We start from the raw sequence: 23,228 nt of genomic DNA, 5'->3' as shown, positions 1-23,228 counted from the left end.
TTTCCACCATACCTATCCCTTCACCCATGTAATCATCAATATGCATGTCCACTCTCACTTTAGTCTGTCTCCTTACCTGCCCATTCATGTCACTTCAACCAAGATCTATTGACATACCGAAATGATCATATATCCAACTACCCCTCTTACCAATTAGTGATTACACTTTTGAACTATCCATTGAACTATAGATTGAGTACAACCGTCAGAGGATGGATGTAGATGCCAAGCAGATGAGGGTACTCATCACGGGGCTGAAGCACAACACCACCTACGAGTTCAGGGTGACCTGCCAAGAAAGCATTGACGGTGGGCCAAGACACCGTGTGATCGCCAGGACCGCGCCTCTTATTCTGGTCAAGAAACCTAAGCAGGACATCTATGCTGAGTCTGACAACATGCTCACTTTTACCTTCCCAACGGTCGATAGCAAAGATGTCAAGTGAGTATAGCGATTGAAAGGTGGTTCTGTGAGCTTTGTCTGACGTATTTAGGTGTAAGTCTTGGGATGCTTGAGATCTGATGTGATATGGATTGAAATCTCAAGGGGTCTAAGATGTATTGAAATGGAAGGGCTTAGGATTTCCTTCTGATCCTTGCTAGACCCATTTGCAGGTATTGGATTCTCACTTCAATTTCCTGTCAACTCTGGGGTGGATGTTTTCACCAAAAATGCTGTCCAGTATCAAAATAGAGTCATTATGATTTTATAGTAGAATACTTTGGTGCTGTGTTTCCAGGAACTTCTATGTGGTTGTGGTGCCACTTAAGAGGACGACAGGAACTGTCAAAAACCTGAAGAACCCCGATGAGATGGACATGGAAGAGGTAGGATTTTAGAAAAGCAAGAGTCGTGTTGTTGTTATTCTGGCACACCAGGAGTGATGAGGTTAATTTCTCTTTTCTTGTGACTGGTTTTTATGGAGGGATTCCAGAAACACGTTTGAGTTATTAACAGTTGCATATGCAAGGCAAATTGTATCATACACAGCATATACCAGACATGGGCACACATAGCACAGACATACTGTAAGCACATCTCAGCTATGTTAATGTATCCCCCGCAAGCATGCAGAACAGAGAATTACACAGTCTTCCCCCACTCTTCCCATAGCCCGGGGTCACCTTGGGTGCCAGATCAACAGCAACCATCCCTATTGGATTTGGGATTACACACATTCCCTCTGCTTAGTGCCCGCCTCTATTTGCAGTTAGAAGTGAATGAGAGGGGTTGGATGTTGGGGGGTGTGGAGCCTGGTTACATGGAACATTGCCAGATAGTTAGCACCTTTTTGAATCTGAAGCCCCTTTCACACATGAACTGCTACCCCAAAATTGTCCAGACATCACCCGGAGGAGCTGGATGTGTGAACGCAAATGTCCAAATCAGTTGTCCTGTACTTAACCCTGCCAGCTGCCTTGTACAAAGTTCGATCAAGCCCATGTGCTTGCTTGTGCGTGCTCTATTGAGCAGGTCATAGTCCGGATGCTTCACAGCGAGCAAGTTGGTGTGTTGCTGATGTTGCACTACAGCTGCTTCAAACTCTTTTTTGCTCTCCACTCTTTCACTGAGATTGCAGATATACCCCAAAACGTATAGTATTGATATGCAATGTCACGTCATCATTATGAATGAGTAACTTTTTTATTGGAAAGAGAAACCATTTAGATATATTCTCTTGAAAAATGGAAGAGTTGATTTGTTGTTTTGTGTGTGTCCCTTTTGATCATTGACAGCATGTGTCTCTCTTGACCTGTTGTAATCATTTTAGAACGCTGCAGATTGTAAAGAAACCTTTGACAGCATCAGAAAACATTAGCGACTATTGCCTCAGACTTAGTTGATCTCTAGTTTAGTTCTTGTGAAATATATTGTAATTCATTTGGGACTGATATTGTAGAAGATACTAAAATCAAAGATGATATAAAAAGGAACAAATAATAAATGAAAGGTGAACTAATACCTTTTCCCATCAATCAGCTGTTGCGGGATGTCACCCCAAGGCGTCGTTCACGTCGTCAGCTGGCTCAGATGGACCAGAGGAAGCCCTACATCACAGCATGCTTCAGGCAGCTGCCCACCAGCTTCACAGTGGGAAGTGAGCACAGCCATAGCATCTGTGAGAATAAGCCTCTTGAACCTGGCCACCAGTATGTCTTCTTCCTGCTGGCTGAACTCAACGCCACCACCGGAGTGAGTTACAGTTCAACATAGTTCAGTTGACTTACTTTAAGTCAGTTTGTGGCTTTGATTATTCAGTTATGTTTATTTAGTCAATTTGCTCATCTGAATCTAACACATTTCAGGTATAATTAATATGGTTCTGTTCAATCCAGTTCACTCAGTATTTACATTTTTGTTCAGTTTATGCTGGTTAGTAAAGGTTCTCTCAGTTCAGTTCAATGCACTGACCTTCATTCATCTCTGACATACATCATGAAGTAACCTAGATTGTGTTCCTACCTGTTTTTTCTGTTCAGAAAATGTTTGCAACCAGCCCTTATAGCGACACAGTGACGACTCCCGAGCTGGTGGTGAACGCCCTGCCAGTAGACCCTGGTGATGGACTCATATGGGTGGTGGGCCCAGTCCTGGCTGTGGTCTTCATCATTTGCATCGTCATTGCCATTCTCCTGTATAAAAAGTGAGTTGGTTTTGGATTATTAGTTTTGTTTTGTTTTTGTGGCGGATGCAGTGGCTTTTACAGTGTAATAATAACATTGTTCAACCTCAAATGATAGAAAATAACACTCAGGGTTAGGGCAGGTATACAGGTCATTGACATTTTGTACTGAGTGGCCATTATAAAATGCATTAATTACATGTAAAATTGTATCTTTCCACCCATATTACTATCTCCTTATCAGTAAGATACACAGGGAATTGAACCTTTTAGCTTTGCATGCGAGTGTCTCGCTCCACCCACCGGTCTACACAAGCAATATAACTGTGAGCCATGTTTTTTTCTAAATTAGATTAATTTGCAGAAATTTCTTATCCTGCAAAACAAAACAAAGATTTCCTTGTCATTTGATGTTGAACCAGTTATTTGCAGTGTTACTGGGGAATTGGGCTATTGGGAAATAATTGCATGATAGGGAGCATGTTGAAAGAGGGGCTTATTTTGTATTCATAGCAGCATGATATTCAAAGACTACAACAACACTACAACATTGTTGCATGTGGATATGAAAGAGCTTCTTTTTTTTTTCTTGTGAAAAAGATGGTTGTGGGAAGTGAGGGGGTTGGAGAAAGGAGAGAGGAGGAGATTCTTTGAGATGGTGCTCAATAATTGGACATAAGATGGTACAATCTACCAATCAGGAGATGTCACAGATATGTTTTGAAAGAGGCATATATTTCAAATAATAAATCCCCATAAAGGCGTTATTCCAATGTCATTACTAATCGTTTTAACCATTATAAGTTAAAAATGCTATTGACATTTTTTAGGAATGAGTAGCCATATTTTCTAGTGTTGGATATTAAAATAATGAACCCTATATGATGCAGCTGTCTTCCTGTAACAAGTCTTACTGTTACAGTGTCCTGGGGCTTTGGATCGTACGTATACAGTCAATATTCCCACCTTGTTTTACAGTTTGTTGTCTCTTTTAGTCTCAGTGCAAATCCCAACAGAATAGTGGTGTTAGAGGTCACCCTACATAACAGGGAAGTTCCCTGAATTATTTTCGAGCTGGTGTTAGCAACACAAGTACAGCTTGCTACTGTCAGATGATCCCTGACTGTCTGACCTTGCCTTACCTCTATCTTGGTGGTTAGGGAGAGTAACATCTCTCCTTGGATCTCTCTCTTTTTTTCTCTCTTCTCTTTCTGTCCTCCTCACACTCCCATCTCCCCGTCCATCTCTCCCTGGTGAATAGTGTTTCCCGGGTCTGCCCTTGGCCCTGACATTCCCCTTCCCCATCTGTATCTGCACACACATTAGCACACACACATACATAGACACACAGACACAGGCTCATGAATGTATGCCCCTACTTGCACGTTTCATCGAATACTCAGTTATTCTCACGTACTGATACATGTACACACATGCACACGCATGCACACTCCTCCGCCAAATGCTGATGAGCTTTATCTCGCGTTTTGCGAGCCCAGCAGCGACCCCTGTGAATTTTAAACTGCTCTCTATTGATTTATCTCTCTTCTTGCCTCCCCCTTCTCCCTTTCTCCTTGTGTGTTGTGTTTTTGCCATCTTTATATATTTATTTGACTCCTATTGCTTTCTCTGGAAACAGCAAACCTGACAGGTAAGGTTTAGCCGTACTTTACTGCATTTACAGGGGGAGAGAAAGTAGCCTGCCTCAGCAAAAAAAACATGCCTTGTAATCAGTGAGGGAGAATTTTTGTGTACTTGATGCGCCTCTCTCAGATCCCCAGTTCTCAGCTGTTGCTCACTCAAAGTTATTCTGGTGTTTTTGTTGTACGTCTTCCCCTCTTTCTACTCTGTGTTTGTCTTACTTCCCAGTCGCAAAAGGAAAGAGTCAGAGCCACGCACAAAATGTCTGCTGAACAATGCGGACATTACACCCCACCACCCTACAGACCCTGTGGAGATGAGACGCATCAACTTCCAAACTCCAGGTACAGTGAGGACGCACACACACATACACTGAAGAACAGTTTCCTTGTGAAATTGAACAACATACATAGGTTACCCTAACCCTAACCCTGGCCATAATTGTCCACATTAGCACACACATTCGTAAAAAAATCAGCTTTCCTATTTTTCTGAAATATGTGAAGACGGAAACATTACCTTTATACATATGTTTGTTTGTTTTTTCAACACCAAGAAAAAAAAAAAAAATAAGTGAAAACAAAAGTAGCTCTGCATTGCAAAAGACTTTTATTGAGATAGTAACATTTAATGTTTAGTGACATTTAATGTTCTTCATTAAGACATCCAAACAACTACTTTTGATTGTTTTATAAAAGCTGGCCTGTTAAAAAGCCATCTAAGTATTGTATTTCATTTGTCTAATTGGATTTCCACTCTAAAACTGTTTCCAGTAGGGTGCTCATGCCTGCTATCTCTGCAGTGACAGTGGCGAGTACAACATTAGCCCAGTCTATAGGTTTTATTGGGAAACAGGCCTTAGCAAGAAAGAGTAGTACCTATATAGTTATTAATTCCCTTTGCTGGAATGGAGGCCGTGTTTCACTGGCTATAACAGACTAAATGCTATTTCAGAAGCTTTTCAACGTGCAAATAACAAAGTTTTACAGGAACTACAAAATCCTTATTTTTGGAACCTACTGAAACGGAAAGCAAATTTTAAATTCTGGCATGTTGTTAATTAGCAGCAGCTCTAATCCAAAAACATGGTTATTGGCTGTCAAAAGCTCATTTTGGCCAACTGCTGTATTATACTACTGTGGGCAAATAAGGACACGCACCTGCAGGAGACCTTCCTTCATGACACCAGTGAAAATGTTTTAATTCTTGTAAAACGAAACATAAATGTGTGGTTTTGTTTTTTTAATACACAAACAACATACATGTGTAGCAACAGTAGATTATAACATTGGCACACACGTGCAGACAGCCCACACAGAGATTAACGATTCCCAAATGATGCAAATTAAAGTTAAATTTATGCAGCAGCATAAATGATGCCCATGAACTGCTCCCACATCATTCTGTTTGACATTATGTGCCTTCATAACTACCTGCAAGCCATATTTATGTGTTTGCCATGTCCCCATGTAACAATTTAGAAATAAACAAATGATGTCTGTTGTTAGTAAAATTCATGTTTTCACGTTGCAAACAAATCCTGCTTTGGAGTTCTCTCAGGTTTTTACCTGTTTCCTCTTTTGTCCCCTTTCTGTCTGGTCTTCATCCGAGCTAAAGCCTAGTGTTAACATCAGAGCACATTCAATCCCACATTCATTCTCTAAGGCTTCTCCATCTTCGTCCTGCCTCCTTTTCAGACCCAATATCTATCGGTCTGTCCTTCTGTTAATAAGCCTCATGCAGTTTAGAATATGTTGGCATCCACAGTTTGTTGTGTTTGGAATGAGTCATAGGGGGAGATTAACCAGATTTTTTCTGTTTGGTTCAGTTAATTTCTATTTGTAAAATGTCACATGACGTAAAAGTAGCTGTTTGTTGACAAGTTTTGGAAACTTCTCATCCTGCCAGGTTAGAGGATTTGGTGAACAAAAGTTAAACAAAAATCTGATTGCTGTCTCAGTAGTTACTTCTAGCAAAGCATCATGTATTATCATGAGTCTTCCTCTTGATGGTTTAGTTATATTTTGTCTTCAAGCAGTTTGACAGAGAGGACTGAGACCTGCATTTTGAGGAACCTATTTCAAATGAATTGTTGGTACCTGCCCAAGCAAACGACAGAAAAGGAGTAAATCCTCCAGAGGCAGAAAAAACACATCCACACTTTTTTTTCCTGTGCGTTCCTTCGCTTCTTTTCCCTTTTTTTGCCTCCTGCCTTTCTGTCTCCTAGCCTTGTTGTCTCTCAGCCATCCATCTGTCATCCACAGCCAGTCTCTGCTCCATCAAAAGGCTTGGATTTCAAAATGGAGAGCGTTTCCTCAGCTTCTTTGGGAGCCCAGTTATGCTGCCTGAGTTTGTGTCTTGGAAAAAAAAACACTAACTTCTTCACATGAGGGAAGAGAGATACGAGGATGAAAGGACATGCACAAACCCACTTATAGACAGAAATGTGGAAGTTCAATTTACTGTCCTCATCTTTATCTTGCTTGGTATTCAGAGGCCTATCAGTGGTTCTGTAATGACAAGGGTATAATGGCCATTCCTGCTATTTGTCTCCCTAACTTCCAGCGCTTTCCATTGTGCCCTCAGCCGTCCTCCCCCTTCCTTAAATAATGGAAACACTTGTTATAATCTCTTGCTCTCTTTTACACGGCATTCACCGATACATGCTGAGACGTCTCTTTATGTATGACAAGCATTCGCATTCGACAGCCCCGCCGTTGTCCCCCAGGATTGGGCGAAGTTGTTATCTCCACACCAGGGGAATTTAATTTGAATGGACATTTTAGCCCAATTAAGTGGGCCGGTGAGCATTCGTGAACATCCCCATCAGCTAATAGCGACCATTGTTCAAATGAGCACGCTCCCAGTGCACTTATCCAAGCTTGCCAATCCAGCAGAGCATATGCCACATCGGCAATGTGTGCTCAGTGACCCCTAGTGCTGGGGAACAAAGAAATATGTTTTTGATGAGGCTTCCTATAAGCTAAACCTGGCTAATGCTTTTGCGAGAGTGTGTACGTTGTGCACGTGTGCTTGTGTTTTAAAGCCTGTAGGTCATGTGACAGCCTCACAGTGACATCCCACAACTCCTTGGGGTGCAGAGTGGCTCGTTTTGTCATTATCTTCATTGGTGCCTGGGGTTTAATTGGCAAATGGGGCCAAAGTAATGAAGCAGCCGGCTCAGTGGATATCTACTGTCTATCTACAACCAAGCCCCCACCCCCCACCCCTTTTGCTTGAAGTGCTCACTCTTTTCTCTCTCCCTCCCTGATTTTTTTTCCGTGTCTCACATTTCGGTTTTCTCTTAGTTTCTCATTGCACTCCTCTCTTCCCACTATTGCCCTTAAAAAAGCTGCTAAACTGTAAGAGTTGGTGGTCGTCATGCAATATATATTTACAGTATATATACATTAAACATATATATCTTCACTTAATCATTTTGATATTCCCCAATTTGCTAAGTGATAGGAATTCACGTCAGTACTGTTCAAGCAAAAAATAAAACAATTCTCCTGCAAATTAAAAGACAGGTGAACGTATTTTCACTCTGTGATATATTTCCTATTTATGCCGGCTCCATCTGTGTCTCCCTTTATCTCCCCCCTCCAAAACAGCATTGCATATGGCTCTTCACGCCCCCGTAATTCTGTCAGAAGACAAGACTTCCACATTTGAGCATGTAAAAATCAAATATTTTCTTGCAGAGAGAGCATCACACGATTGCGAAAACCCACGGACAGCAGCCAGTCACTCGTATGCATCAGCAGCCGACTTGTTTCTCCAGATTACAGCAACAACTGCAACAGCCGTGGCCTCCCCCTCACAAACAGTTCTCGTGAAACACACACGCCACACACGTAACACATAAACATAATCAGACATGCCTCCCTCCCGCTGTGATGAATGACGTTTGGAGACAGTGGATCAGAGCACCCCCCGCTAGGTTTAATTAGTCATTGTCACAAATCAATTAGGGAGAGGGGGATGTTCGATGTCTTCATCTCTCTGCACTCATTTGGCGCCACTGGCCTGAGGTCCCCTCACTAAGACATCAGTGCAGGTAAACCCAGAAAAACAAGCAAGTTTTATTTTGCAGAATGCAGCTTAGCTTTGTTATTAGGCTGACTAGTCATGTAAGTTGTTTCCTTTTAAGGAAAAAAATAATAATGCAGCACATTTTGGCTCCCACTGGGACTGAGGACCTACCTCCTTTTTTACTATCAAAGAGGAAGTGTTTTGTGTTTTTGGGACCAGACTTTTTGGGGGAAAGGAACAGAAAAGTTTATTTTAGAAAAAAAGACAACATTATTTTTTATTTTTACCCGCAAGACAGATTTCCCTGCCTTCCATTTTTCACTTCTCACACACTCTGGAACAAATTATCTGCTTCTTCGGGACCACAGTCGCCGTCTTGGGGCGATGTGATCCTTTCTTATCCCTGTGCTACCCTGTTGATCTGATTTCAGCTTTCTGTCCTGGCAAAACGTATTTCCTTCTCTTGATGGACAAGTTTGGCAGCATCCCATCAAACTGCATCTCTTTGCCACATGTCCGGTTAATGTTGTCACAGATGGCTCCTTTCTGCTTGAACAGTCGAGGAGACCTGGGTCTCCCCGGATGTAGCATCGCTGGCTGCAGCCTCAGAGGACTGCTCCTAGAGCAGATAAGACGTTCAACCATCAGCACACTCCTCAGAGCTCTGTTCCCATCAGCTCTGGCTCCACAGCTGTCAGCAAAGAATGTGGACACTTTTCCACACCTTTCACTCCCGATGCCTCAGCACCAAGCAGCAGACAAAGGAAACTTTCAGAGTTAGCTTTCACCAGGAAACATAAGCTGGTTTTTCCCTTCTCTGTATCTTTCTCATTCCTGTCGATGGGCCCTTCCAACTGGTTCTTATGAAAGCTTAGAGATAGCAAATCAATTTTCTTATCCCTGATCTCTATGACCGTTGATATGGGGCTTGGCAGAAGGGTTTTCTCAGCTGGGGCATCAGAGGCTGACGCCCGTGGCTAACTAGCCTGCTCCTGAGGAGGACTGTAGCTCTTCTGATCTGATAATGTGTGCCCTACTTTTTCATGTCTGTGTGGGAGCCTGGTCTCCAATCTGTCACTCAGGCCACCATGAGAAGGGTCTGAGTTTACTAATGGTAAACTGGTTAAAAAAATACCTTTTATTTCCTGGCCTTTTATGATTTTGCACATTTTTATGTTTTCTTTTGACATAGCCTTTTCTGTTGCATTACAGCTTTTTGAAAACATTTCCCTTATGTTTGCTGTTCTTTACAGATTCTGGTCTGAGCAGTCCTCAGAGCGAAGCAGATTTTGACTATGAAAGTTAGTCTCTATGCTTTTAGAATTTGCGTACTAGCTGTCTTTATCTTTTTTTCTAGCACCGCTTGCCTCCATTTACAAGTACATAATTTGCATTTGTTTGTTTTTTTCACATTATGCAGCAAAATTTCAGCACTAATTAATTTGATGTTGGTTTCTATTGGTATACCGGGCTGTTTTGTTTTTTCTTTAATTGGATGTCAGTCACAATATTCACTTGGGCTGTTGGCTGTGCATTAATCCACCATGCATAAATAACCTGTGCGATCACTTCTGCTGATGTAGAGATGGTTGAGAGGTGTGTTATTTTTTACAGGAGTACAATCTCTGTTAGCCTTCTTTCTCTCCCTTACCTCCTTGTTGTTGTTCCCCTTTCTCCTTCCTCCTCCTCCTCCTTCACCACCACTGCTCCATTTCCATTCTGAAGTAACGGGGTCTTTTCTGTGCTCAGAGATAACGAGCAGAATTAATTAAAGCGGTGGCAAACAATGGCTCAACATTTGATCACCCTCTCTCCCTGCTCACTGCAAAAAGATCATCCGAGGAAAAAAAAGCAGAGTTTCTGGTTTTCCCCTTCCCCCTTTTTACCCCTCCTTTATTTCTTTGCTTACCCACAAACAGACTTCTTCCCTTTTATATGTAAATACGTAACATCATAAATAGGCTTTTGGAGAGAAACTGCTTTGGCTTATCAAAAAAGAATCATTATATTTCTCCGGCGCATCGACTGCCGAACGTGAGATTGGAAAATGTGTAATTAGATGCAAGTTTGTTTTCTCATGTTCATTGATCACGTTGTTGATTGAGGTGAAAACATTGGAGAATCTGTATGTGGACGGGAAAAAGACGCAGGATGTGTTGAGGAGAAAGATGAAAGCTGTGGCATGGGGGGTGGGGAATAACAATAATTTGTCCTTGAGAGACTTTGCTCGAGTACGGGTCATGGTGCAGCCTAGTCTTGAAAGTAAATCCTTTCTTGGATAAACACAACAATGTGCCGTGCGGGGTGTAGATGACAAAATGAATAAGAAAACGAATCAGGCGCGATCGACTCATTTGTCTTGAGAACAAAACAAATGGGTGAGGTTGGAAAAGTAAACTGAGAGAGAGGAATAGACAAACAGAGCAAACAGATTGGTTTAGCTGTGAGGTTCATCCCTGTAAACATCACAATTTATAGCTTTAGTTGTGCTGGCAAAGGGAAAAGTTGGATAAAGGTAAGATGATGGATTTGCGGTTTAGAGTATTGAAATGATTTTCATACAAGTTTCCCAAAAGAGTCTGAGGGAGTAAACAAACACTGATATGTTTAACCTTCAGCCTGTCCCACTGGCAGTGCATCGTGCTTTATTTGGAGGTATATGTAAACAATTTGGCCTGATATACGTATATCTCCCACACTTAAACATGCAGACTGTAATTTGGACGGTAAACACAAACTGAAAAGAACTGATGGAGTTTCTCACTAACGTCTGCGCACTCAGAGTAAACTACACAACCACACACACACACACACACAACACAAACATTCTTTGATCTCCCTCCTCTTGTTCTCTCAAAGAGAAGTGAGGGCCCCTCATTTGCATCCGCATTTACTGATTTCACTCATAGCTTCTGATACCTTTTCCCTTTGAATTTGAGGCAACCAAACTGACAACCAAATTTAATTTGCAATATTTCTTCTTGCCTTGATGCTCATCTCAATTTATTCCCCCCCCAACAGAAACGATTAATGACTTCCTCTCCTTCTCAAGTGGTGCAACCGCGTTACGCACGCTTCATCAGAAACCTTATGCAGAAGTAAACACAAAGCTTTGTCCAAATACACCTAACAAGGTGTCATTTGAAGTTATATGAAGATAATGAAGAGACAAAACAGAAATCCATTAATTTAGTAAACAACATTTAAAAGATCCATTAAGACGGGCATATGTGTTTGTCAAGGAGGCCGTTAATGTAGTGTGTCCATTCATTTTCCGGAGGATGTCACGGCATCCAGTGTCATCTCCTCATTTGTCTCATATGTGCATTGTAATCTTTGTTAATCTTCATGTAATTGACACTGCTGCATTGTTCTCTCAGTGTAAAATAAATTACCATTACTAATGAAGACTGTCAGCACAAAGAGTCGGGCTCCCTCTCTTAAGCGCAACAAAAGCAGCCAAAACACCAGTGACCCCCTTGACATTGGACGGATATTAAGCATTGGGAGAAAAGGAAAATCAAGGATGGTTAATGTGATTATGTCGATTTGCGCGCCCAATTAAGCCTCTGTAACTTATTTTTTGTGAGGAGATTTTAACGTTTTGTCGACTTTTGACCTCGTCACTCGGCAGAAAAAGAGACCTCTTGCTAAAAATATGAAACGTTAAGTACCGCCTGTCCGCGTGCAGGGACAGAGCCACAATCTATGGCTGCTTCATATTCCATTACATGGCCTCGGCATTATGTTCGTAAATGGATTAGCGGCTGGAGTGCACAGCAGTGCTGATAATGTTAGCAGCAACGCAATACTCTGGATATTGGAGCAAGGCAAAAAATGATAAATCTCACAATTTTCTAACCAAAATGAAAGGCTAGTTCTTTCTGGGAATACCTTGGGATAACTGGCAGAGGGATTACAACTGAGAATTATTTTTTCTTTCTTTTGATTTCGGAAGGTAAGGGGTGTTCATCTTAGAGCCAATGTTCACTACGTTAAGGGAAGCATCAGCTTGAGGAAAGGGGCAGAAACAGCAGCTTGCTTGCTTTACACTGGCTGGCTGGAATGGAGCAGCTCACTGTGTCACCCAGCATCACTCACACTCCCTAAACCTCCTTATTCCCCCTCCCCACCTCCTGCCTTCCCATGAGCCCCCAGGTCAGGGCTCTGTTTTTGAATAAGTGACTTTTTATAGAGGTCAAAACAGTCAAAATTGTCACCATGCTAACAACACAGCATAACAAGAGTATTATAGATTATGGATACAGCAGCAGCAGGCCTGTGGGATATGTCAGGTCTCGTGCAGCTCGAAAAAGCTCATAGCTCCTCTCTCATCTTTCTTCTTAATGAGGACGATACTGGAAGTCATTTTAAATGTCAAAAATAATGATATATAGTCTTCATGTATGGGTAACGACTTGAATTTGTTAGATATGCCTCAATTAAAACCATCTTTAAAGACATATTTCCATTACAAAGTTGTTTTTTCACCGACTAGTCTTCCAGTATTGAGTTTTTCTTCTTTTTTTGGTGATAGCAACAGTGCTGAAAGTAAATATTACTTTTGATTAGCTTCAAGAAAGAGTACAAGGGATTTTCGTCAACATAAGCATTCCATTGATCGGGTAGTAGAAAGGGCTGTCGTGTTTCTCGTCTGTGATTTCATCATCAAAACTTTACATTTTTCATCATGTGTCATTTTTAACTCATTTCAAGCTCTCAAGCTATTGAACTGTTTGAGACTTACAGTAATTGATCCGTGTTTTTCTCTGGCTACACTAAACAACATTGGTCCTATCGGTCCTTCCATCTGTCAGCATCATGAGCATTGTGGGAATTAATATAATTTGGTTTACCTACTTCTTTGGCAAATAATCAATCACTCAGAAAAGCTGTTTTTGAGCTCTGGCCTGGTCTAATCAAGTGCCGATAACATCACCAATCAATACATTGTTGCCGTGTGTGACATCCCCCATGTTCTGCACAAGCTTCCTCACCACTAAAACCCAACCTTCATTGTTATGTAAGCAACCAATCCTCACCCATGAATGTGTGTTTTGTTGGATTTGAACTTGTGTCCTGTCTGTTGCACCAACAAACTCTTCTTCCTCTCTCAATTCTTTGGCGAGCAGGCATGATGAATCATCCTCCCATCCCTATCTCAGAGTTGGCAGAACACACAGAGCTCCTCAAGGCCAACGATAATCTCAAGCTCTCCCAGGAATACGAGGTGAGTGGACCAAAGGTTCAAAGGTCAACGTTTCTTCTGTTTATTGATTTTTGTCTGATTGTGTTTTCATTGGAAGGCGACACAAGAGTTCCTACTTTCTGCTCTAGGAAATGGCTGCTTCTCTTCTTTTAAACCTTCCCACTTGACAATGCTGTAGCTGGTGGTTGCTGGAGCAATTATGAAATATCTGTTGTTCTCAGCCACTTATTTCCTCAGATATTTTGGCAGCCTCAACCTGGCAAAGCAAGACAATTGTCATTTTCAATCATATAACATTTCCCTCGGCAGGTTGGTGCAACTCCTGTACTTCCAAATACAATTTCCTCAAATTCTTGGCTAAATTAAAGAATCACTCTACTTTAATGCATCAGGAAACGTTGGGGGGGAAAAAAGAAGTTGAATATATCTGCTGCAAAGTGAAACATGCCCTTTTGTGACATCCGAAAAGTGTCCGCTTACTTACAAAATTGGGTAACTGCATTCAGGGACGAGTACTAACAGAATACATGACCCTGATGAAGGCCACAGGCCGACACACGTCGGTCCAAGAATAAAGATGTTCTGTATTGTACAACTGCTGCTGGAGCTTTTGAGCTCTGTAGACTTTTTCCCGTCTCTGTGCACCTTGGAAGTGGTGAAGCCACTCTCCTTCTATAGTAACAGAATATATGTAATCAGAGTTAGCTAATCAGATGGTAACAGTTTATAATAACCATCATTAATAAATGGTAACTTTATAGTTGATTAAATTTAGTTATTATTAACATAGTTATCTCACTGTTAACAAAGAATGAAATGCTTTATAAACTATTTCTTAAGTAACTGTTGATTGTAAAGTTGCAACTGATGTTTATAATACTTTGTGATTGGGTAATAAACACTGTGTAGTTTATCCGTAATCATTATTTTAATGGCGAATGTAAAGTTGCAACTGATGACCTAATGAGTTGTGCTTGTAGTTAGCACTTACGTTATGTCTGACAAATGGTTACAGACCTGGGATTTCTATTTACGACAGTGGTGTCGCACTCAGAAACTGTGGGGGGGCTCCAAATCACACAAAATACCAATATCTTCATAATGTTGCTATAATAAATTGATAATAAAGCATTTCATTGTTTGATAACAAAGAAATAATTGCCAAGTGTTGCCAATCAGATTACAAATGACAATTACGACAAACAGCTCAGTTTACATTTGAAGAAACATTGTCAAGGATTATTTGATTACTTTTTTGATTCTATCTTTAAGATATGTCAGTTTTTTATTTGGAACAATATATCACATTTTTTTTACTCAGCACACCTTTAATTTGTGACAGTGCTGTTTTGAGTAATTTGATAGATGGTTTACGTTTCTGATCACGTGTTTAAAAAATGTAATGTTTTTTATCTTTTTACCAAAATTGAGCACCAGAAAAACACAGACTGAATGCTTTAACTATCTCAAACATTTACTTCAAGAAAACAGAATTAATGATAAATAAGTGTTTTAAAATCCTTCACATACACCAATGAACTCCAAAATGGAGATATAGTCTGGTGCATTAATGTGTTTTTGGGGAAAAGCGAAAAGCACACTGGGATGCAGGCTTTAACATTGTACGTGTGTGTGTGTGTGTGTGTGTGTTGTGTGTGTGTGTGTGTGTGGAGGGGGTAACTGAGCTGTCTGAGCTCTGAGACCGTGGCGGTTATAAATGACACCAGAGTTGATTAGAAATCAGGAGTGCTGAATCAGCTCTCGTTTGCATACAAGCAATATCCCCTCCTCGCCATCCCTAAATCACCGTGCCTGTCGCCTCGCCGCATGCCAGTATAACGCAGGAAGCAGGTACAGCAGCATAGATTGCTGTCATCATGCCTGCCGGTGAATGTTGGTGGATAATGACTTCTCATAGCCATCCAGTATTTCTTTGGTATCTATTATTCATAAATCCACATCCGGGCTGTGTACCAAATGGACGAGCTTGTTCTATACGCGGGGAAGAGAGACGAGAGAGACGTGATGCCAAAGTTGACGCTTTGCAACGACTACAACTTCTAATTACTTGGCTTACAGAGAACATTAAAGCGCCCGTTCGTCTCTTCTCCCTCTTCGTCCTTTTTACTCTCACTCTCTCTGTCCCCCCCTGCCCCTTCCCACAGCCACCCCCCAGGAAAAATAAATGACCAAATTAAATAGAGAAGTGTAATTTTAATTTTGTTATTTTCTTGATGAATGGCTGCTCGTCCGGGCGCCCTGGCTTGCCAAGCGCAGCTCTACGGGGCTTTGACTGATTGGTTTTTAGCCAGGCGGGATGTGAGGGAGGAGAAAAAATGGAGGAAAGAGGGGAGAGAGGAGAAACAAGAGAGATGAGGTGGGGAGGCTTGGTTAATGATGGAGATTCAGTGAAGGGAGAGAGGGAGCAGGGTATCCCAGCTGGAGAGCTGAGATGAAGAGGAGATGATCTGACACATACGCACAGCAATGAAAAGGGAGCGGCGGTTTTACCTGACGATACTGAAGCTGTAGAGTTTGTCATCTATCTGCTGTCAGGCAGTTAGCAGCAGTGTCCTGCAAAGACTGCCTTCTTTACAGGACCTGTCACTCATCTTCATCCATGCTATTATGGATCATAAGGAAGAGGAGCAAATTCTACAATAGTTGTTGCTGAATTTGAGCAATTATAATTCAGTCATTTTTTTTTTAAATCACTTTGGAAGTAGGCATGCATCCAAATGTGATGTTTTTTTCGATTTTTAAATTGGATGATGTTTCAGGGAAGTGACCCCGATCTTTACGTACACACAAACACACGCACATAAACACACACGGTGAGCCTGAAGGTGATCCAGAAAAAACGGGAGAATAGCAGGACGGTGACTGCTGGAGAGGGATTGTAAACATCAGAGAGGAGACAGGAGATGGAGGAAGAGATAATGAGAGAGAGAAATATGGACCAAAAACTGTGAGACTTTGAAGATGGAGCGATGCAGATAAGGAAAACAGGAACAAAGAAAGAGGGACAGAGATGAGAGGGCAGAAAAAACAGAGATGGAACGAGGCTAAAACAGAAGGAAGCGCTAATTGCTGTAATGATTGTGTGGAAACTGTTAGATCAGGTTTCCAGTTTGACTTGATTCAGCTTCAGCCTCCCTCTCAAACCCGCCTCACCCCCGCCCCCAACCTACGTGCTGAAGCCTTAACTGCAAAAATCCTTCAAGCCACGGTCCCCATGCCAACAGAGCGCCAGACGCCTATGAGCAAACAACGACTCGTAATGGAATAGTTAATTATCCTGACAAGGGAACAGAATATTTATCTGGAAATGTTGTATTTTAAAGAGGCTGCTGTATTTGTCTCTACCCGAGTGTCGGGCCTCGCTCAACGCCCTCCCCTCACGGGGGAGAGCCGTCGTCCTCATCAATAAAGTTATTTGTCATCATGCCCGCTACATTAATGATCTTGATAAAGCACTGTGTCCAGCTGCTGCGAGTATTTAAAGCAGGCAGCGAGCAGATCTTCATGATACCGTGTTCTTTTTCCTTTAGGGAAATCGTTCTCGCAATCTATCTCCCTCCCCCTCCTCCTCCCTCTCCTCTTTCTATGATAACATTCAGGTTGTATTGTTATTGCTCAGCTCTTCTGATTTCTTCTTTGTGTGTGCATGTTCTGTCTGTCTGTGCCCCCCGTCAGTCTATTGATCCAGGCCAGCAGTTCACCTGGGAACACTCCAACTTGGAGGTGAACAAGCCCAAAAATCGTTACGCCAACGTCATCGCCTACGACCACTCCCGCGTCATCCTGGCTCCCATCGAGGGTAAGACTCACCCACCCTCACTCTCTGCACATACACCACCTCAGAGACGAGCTCAGCTCATTGCAGATCATTCGGGAAATCCTCATAATTACAGAGTCAGATTAGGTAATTAGGAATTTGTACTGGATAGACATATACTACACACATGAGACTTGACAGTGAAGACTAAAGTAGAACAGAGCCAAGCAGTGCAGGGTAGAAGGCATTAAATACAATGGAAACCATAAAATACTGTATTTTACTGTACTTTATGGACTAGGCTTGACTTTCATAAAAGAATAAAGGAAAGGAAAGAAAGGATGAGACTGGGCTGGATTACACAGTGTTGTTTTGAGTCGACGCAGTCGCATGAAGCAAAATAGAATAAAACATGAGTATGTGAAGTTCAGATTCAGTTCAGCAACAACCAGTGAATTTATAGAACGGAGCTGCATTTTCTTGGAGGCTAAACCGCGGATTGTTTCGCCTTAGCTTGGTCCCGGGAAGCTCAGCAGTTTATGGAATCATAATATTTTGGGGGGGTCAGACGAGGACTTGTTTCAGCTCATCTTTGAGCGCAGCACTCAGACAGAGTGATCCAGGAATTTAACCACTGTTTTCACCGTCCCATTTGTCTCATCAGATCTACCCCCACTCTTATGACTTCCCTCTAACTGCCCACAGACACAGTACAGAGAGTATCGGAGCCAGAAAAACTCTTCCTCTGACTCCTAAATCTCAAGGGACATTGTCAGAGGTAGTCACCCTTCACCGCTGACATTTTTCTGGCGTTGCATCACCAGAAGAGCTCCCCGACTCCTCACTGTAGTGCTCAACTCCCGACTCCACGGCACTCTCCTTTTGTGTGAGCTAACTGCTCCGACTAGATTTCGACATCTCGCAATAGTCAGGCCAATTTGAGGGTGCGACAACATGCATAACAAAATTATCCCCGGGAAAAAATGCCTCGTCCATAAATACATAAATTAATCAAGTCTGAAATTTCTATTTTACACTGCAGTGATTTTGCCATTAGTCGCAGCAGTAGAACAATTCATGCACGCTGCCATTCTCTGTTCATTTAGCTATGACTAAAGCCAAGGCACCACAGTCGGATTGTGCGACGTGGTATCCGTTTTAATGACATTTGCCTTTCTTTTTCTTTCGTTCATTTTTTCTTTTTTCTTCTCTTTTCTTCTCTCTCTCTCTCTTTCTCTCTCTCTGCCTCTCTCTCTCTCTCACACACCTCTTTCTCTGTCTTATTCTTCCTCTCCACCCTGGTTGTTGTCCTCACTGCCTCTCTCCTAAATTAGCCCAGTCGAGTGTTTCATTGTTTGTCGCTCGAATGAGGAGACGTCAGTCAAAGAGACGTGACTCTCCAACACAGATGCTGCCACACTGGAGTCTCTTTTCAACTGACAGGATTGTAGAAGTTGGTTAAATGAAGATGGGTGATGTTATGTCTTATCACCGTCAGATGCTCAGTGTTAGACACGCTCTAATCGCAGATTATCTTCTTTGCATTTACACCATTTTGGCTAAAGTATTTTAACAGCTTTAAATTACTGAGCCTGGATTGAAGCTGCACCGAGCTCAAGGACATCTTGACTTTTTGGGTGCCGCTCAGTCCACAACACCACAACACGCTGGTTCCCTTTAGATCCTTACACAGCTTTGTATACTTGTAATCAGGAATCACCATGTGAATCATTGCAGTGAACTACGTATTTTACCTTTGCAGTGTCCTGTTACTACTGCAGACACATTAAGGGCGCACTTACACTTGGCCCAGTTCTTCGTACCATGCCGAAGCACAACTCTTCCAACCGTGCCAGGGCCAAGAAAGTGTACCGTGCTTGAGCACAGTACAGATCGCTCACACTGGTCAAACAAACTGGACTTTGGGGGTCAAACGTGCTTGGGCACGGTACGGAGTGCCTTGTGTGAGTGCGCCCTAAAGGGGGCTACAGACTACGTTGATACTCACATGCAGTCAGAGGAAGCAGGGTTTTGCAACAAAGCATACAACTGTTATGTACATTAAAATGTTGCCAATACACATTCGTCTACCCAGAGATGTGGAGGGGTGCCTTACGGCTAGATTTAGCGGGACCGATGTGCAACAGAGCATGCTAGCAGACTGAGAGGGATGGTAGCTCGATCTACCTCCTGGCTGTGGTGACTGAGTGGCTGATTTACTCCTCGCTATTTTCCATCTTCAACTGCACTAGTGGTGGTAAATCAGATGTAGGCTGTTAGACCATATCTACAGAAACCGAGGCAGAACCTCGGAGAAAGAAAATGATAAAAGAGCAGTGCAGGAAGTCGTGACGGTGAGGCCGTTGCTGCATTTGAACCTATTCAAATGGAACAACAACCAAGGTTTCCCTCAGCTCTACAGCAGCAGAGGCCGTGAGACCGTTTTAACATCTCATTTAATCTTGTGTTGTGGCTTAAAATATTGCTCTCAAAACAAGCACTAAATCTATTGGGCAAGAATAAAACCTAGAATAGTTTGCGTCCCAAAAGACGACATGATCGACCAAATCTTAAGACAGTGCCGCATCTCTCTGGACAATTCCAACATTTTCAACGATGTTAGGCAATTTTCACTCGTTTCAACAATGAGAGGTGTGAGAACTCATTACATCAGTAATTTACTTGTTTTCCAGTCTTGAATCTTTACACCTTTATTGATTGGGAAACAGGGTTAGCGTGTGTGAAAACTGGGAGTTATCGAGGCAGATGGCACAAAACAAGAGGTGCAAATAATGATTAAAGTAAATATGAAGGCTGAAAAAGACATCAAAACTACAATGTTTTATCTTAATATCTTTTTCTGTTGTCTGTGTCTAGGTATCACAGGTAGTGACTATATCAACGCCAACTACATTGATGGCTACAGGAAGCAGAATGCCTACATCGCCACGCAGGGTCCATTACCAGAGACATTCGGGGACTTCTGGAGGATGGTGTGGGAACAGAGAGCAGCCACCGTGGTCATGATGACCAGGCTGGAGGAGAAGTCACGAGTAAGTCCATTCAACTCAGCTTTTTACTACTTAAAAGGATAGTTTTTTAAACAAACCTCACAGGCAAATCACTGGTTCACAAGATCAGGTACAAGAAGCAGCTGCTGTTAGCATTGTTCCCCGGCGGCACATCTGAATCTCATTGATAGGTAATCAGATTGAACTTTCTTGAGATGGATTGCTTTCACAGAAGTGTAGAAATTTTAATGGGGTGGTGTAAGCAGCAAGAGAAGGTGATAAAACAGAGTTAACTCAAAGACGGCCTACCTGTGCACATCTGATAAGTAAGGCTGAGCGTCTACCGGGAGTATCTTCACAGACTTGGCTCTGTTTTCTCTCCGTATTTGCAGTGGAAACGACAAGCTGTTGCATGTTCCCCACTGTGCTGAGAGCTTAGCAAGTTTTAGCGCTCAGAGCTCACAGTGCAGGAAGCTAAAATTAAATTGTAAGCAACAGAGTGCTTGGAGTTTTTTGCTACGCTTGTGACCAGTGCCTCCTACAACCATCTGCTGGTTGTGGAAGTTAGAGGAAGAAACGCCTGGAGAGCACAGCAGCTTGGTTACAGAAGGAGGAATGAGATGTCAAGGTGTGATCACACTATTCAACTTTTGTTGGTTTTATATTTTTCTTTTTATACATCCATGCGAAGTAGCCACAAGCATATACTTCGTAAGGAGCTCAGCCTTCTTGAGATGGAAAGGAACACTTTCGGTAGCTTTACTGAGTTGTGGTTATGATGCTCACACTTTTTCTTTTGTTAGCCAACTAACTTTAATAAATAACTGAGATGGTTACAAAGCAGCATTTAATAACCACAAGCTATCAGATTTTAAACAGAAATGTGTTGATATAGATGTTAATGGGCACGTTGACTCTGAAGAGAAAGTCTCCTAAGTGTTTGTGACAGTTAGGTACCAGTTCTGTTTGCGTATAGTGACAGCGAGTTGTTAAATATACAAAGTGCCTGTCATGTGACCCATTTTTCTAAATCATGAGCTGAAAATGCAGGTGAGCGCTACAAAAACGACAGAATAAAGCCAAACAGCGTGAGCATACCCTAAAAAGTTTCTTTGCCATCAAGGAGTGGACTTGTCTAAATGTCAAAAAGCCAACTGCGATGTTTCATCCCGTCAATTCAAACCTGTGTCAACATCAGGCTCACTCACCCCAGGTGTCTCCCCTCATTTTCCCTCCCTCTATCCATTTTCAGTTGTTTACCTATCCTCCATACTGACATGCGCGTTCCACTCCTGTCAAACGTGATCAAGATTAGCGGCGGTGGAACTTGAGTGTCAGCCCGAGCAGGAAATGGGAGAGAAAGCTCAAGAGCGGCGCATCTCCCTCACTAGCTGTCACATCTCATCTGGTGTCCACCGGCGCATCACACCCCATATTGAATGAATCTTTATTAAGTGGGTTGACAGGGGAGGGCCACGGGGAAGCAGGAATTGTGTTTTCAGATATACTGTGGAACCGCCGGACAAAAAAACTTCGAGTCAAAATGAGATATCCATCCAAGATTTATTTTTAAGCATCCTCTTACTCTTTCTACAACATTCAAAAGAAGAGGAGGAACTCTACAGTATGTGAGGATCTGTATGATAAAACTTCATCAGGCTTCTACTGTATCCAAATTAGGATTACGTTTCCTGTTCTCTTCCCTAGAATAAGATTTAGGGGAGGATGCAGGCAGGATTTGTGTCAGGTTGGTGAATTTGAGCATTAAGAATGGACTTCCTGTGTGTGATCACATCTGTCCAATCTGCATAATTGCGCTCCTTAAATTTGAATTCGAGAGGAGCTACCATAGTGTTTCTGTCAACTCCGCCTGGTGTTTTGATCCACAGGAGAGCTTGCTCTATGAGTGGGTGTGTGAACCAGCATGATTTGAATTTCTCCTCACTCCTCCATTTATGTTCATGATCCTCTTCATAAATGGAGATGCCATTTAAACAGACTTTGAAATGGATACTGCAACTGATACCTCCATGTGTGTCTCTCTCTCACTTCCAGATTAAGTGTGACCAGTACTGGCCCAGTCGTGGCACAGAAACCTATGGTATGACCCAAGTGACCCTGTTGGACACCATAGAATTGGCCACGTTCTGCGTGCGCACTTTCTCCTTGCACAAGGTAGGAGGATTTATCTCTCTCTCTCTCTCTCCCACACACACACACACAACCACCACTTCTCTTCCTCTTCCTCTTCCTCTTCTCTTTGCAAATAAAATACAACTACTATAATTATTATTGTTGGATGACAGTGAATAACATTATCCGTGTTTAATGTCTGTCCAGTAAACATACAGACACAAAATTTACGTAGACAACAAAAATGATGCCATAGATTGTGCGCTGTTTTGCCATTCACACATACTGTATAGAACCCTTCGTCCTCAGTGTCCTTCTAGTCCTCCCGTTTTTACCTTGTTCAGCTCTCTCTCTCCTCGATAGATCATCTGTTTATGTGCATCTGCCAAATTGGAGCACTTAGGTAAAGTGAGCAGTAGAGAAACCCAATATACATAATTGGCAGACTGCTCTCCTGCTCCTGTGTGCACACACAGACACACGCATCTAAACACTGAAACACACCGGCAGATACACAGTCTCCAGACAAATGAAAAGATTCTTAAGATGAAGCATTTACACATCCAAGCTCACATGCCTGCTCAGACGCAAGCATGTGGGGAAGCACTCAAACACATGCACAGAGCCCAGATATGTGTATTTACTGTACATACCTTGACACACATGCATAAGACACGCAGATGCACAGTGCAGACATGAATAACACATGCAAAACTCACTCTCACAGTCTCACACACCTCGTGGTCATGCCAACACCTGTGAGAAGAGAAGAAATTTAGTGGAAAACCTGCTATTAG

The 23,228-nt window shown here is 42.3% G+C and overlaps 1 protein-coding gene across 11 annotated transcripts in view; it reads left to right on the top strand.

The window, feature by feature from the left end:
• The window catches only part of ptprsa (protein tyrosine phosphatase receptor type Sa), a 238,323-nt gene that overhangs the window by 194,543 nt on the left and 20,552 nt on the right, over window positions 1-23,228 (top strand). For 7 of the 11 annotated variants that reach the window (XM_084354195.1, XM_084354191.1, XM_084354189.1 and 4 more), the window contains 10 exons: window positions 192-442; window positions 741-828; window positions 1,982-2,194; window positions 2,482-2,645; window positions 4,494-4,609; window positions 9,554-9,601; window positions 13,433-13,530; window positions 17,206-17,329; window positions 20,165-20,340; window positions 22,354-22,473. In XM_084354195.1, the coding sequence (XP_084210321.1) occupies window positions 192-442; window positions 741-828; window positions 1,982-2,194; window positions 2,482-2,645; window positions 4,494-4,609; window positions 9,554-9,601; window positions 13,433-13,530; window positions 17,206-17,329; window positions 20,165-20,340; window positions 22,354-22,473 (1,398 nt within the window). The remainder of the gene's footprint in view (window positions 1-191; window positions 443-740; window positions 829-1,981; window positions 2,195-2,481; window positions 2,646-4,493; window positions 4,610-9,553; window positions 9,602-13,432; window positions 13,531-17,205; window positions 17,330-20,164; window positions 20,341-22,353; window positions 22,474-23,228) is intronic. The other 4 variants (XM_084354187.1, XM_084354186.1, XM_084354193.1 and 1 more) reach the window with 1 other exon arrangement.

This window comes from Pagrus pagrus (genome assembly GCF_965226575.1).
Source record: "Pagrus pagrus genome assembly, chromosome: 6".
In the NCBI taxonomy this organism is placed as follows: domain Eukaryota; kingdom Metazoa; phylum Chordata; class Actinopteri; order Spariformes; family Sparidae; genus Pagrus; species Pagrus pagrus.
The sequence above is the reverse complement of the archived record's forward strand: the minus strand, read 5'-3'. Positions and strand labels throughout refer to the sequence as shown.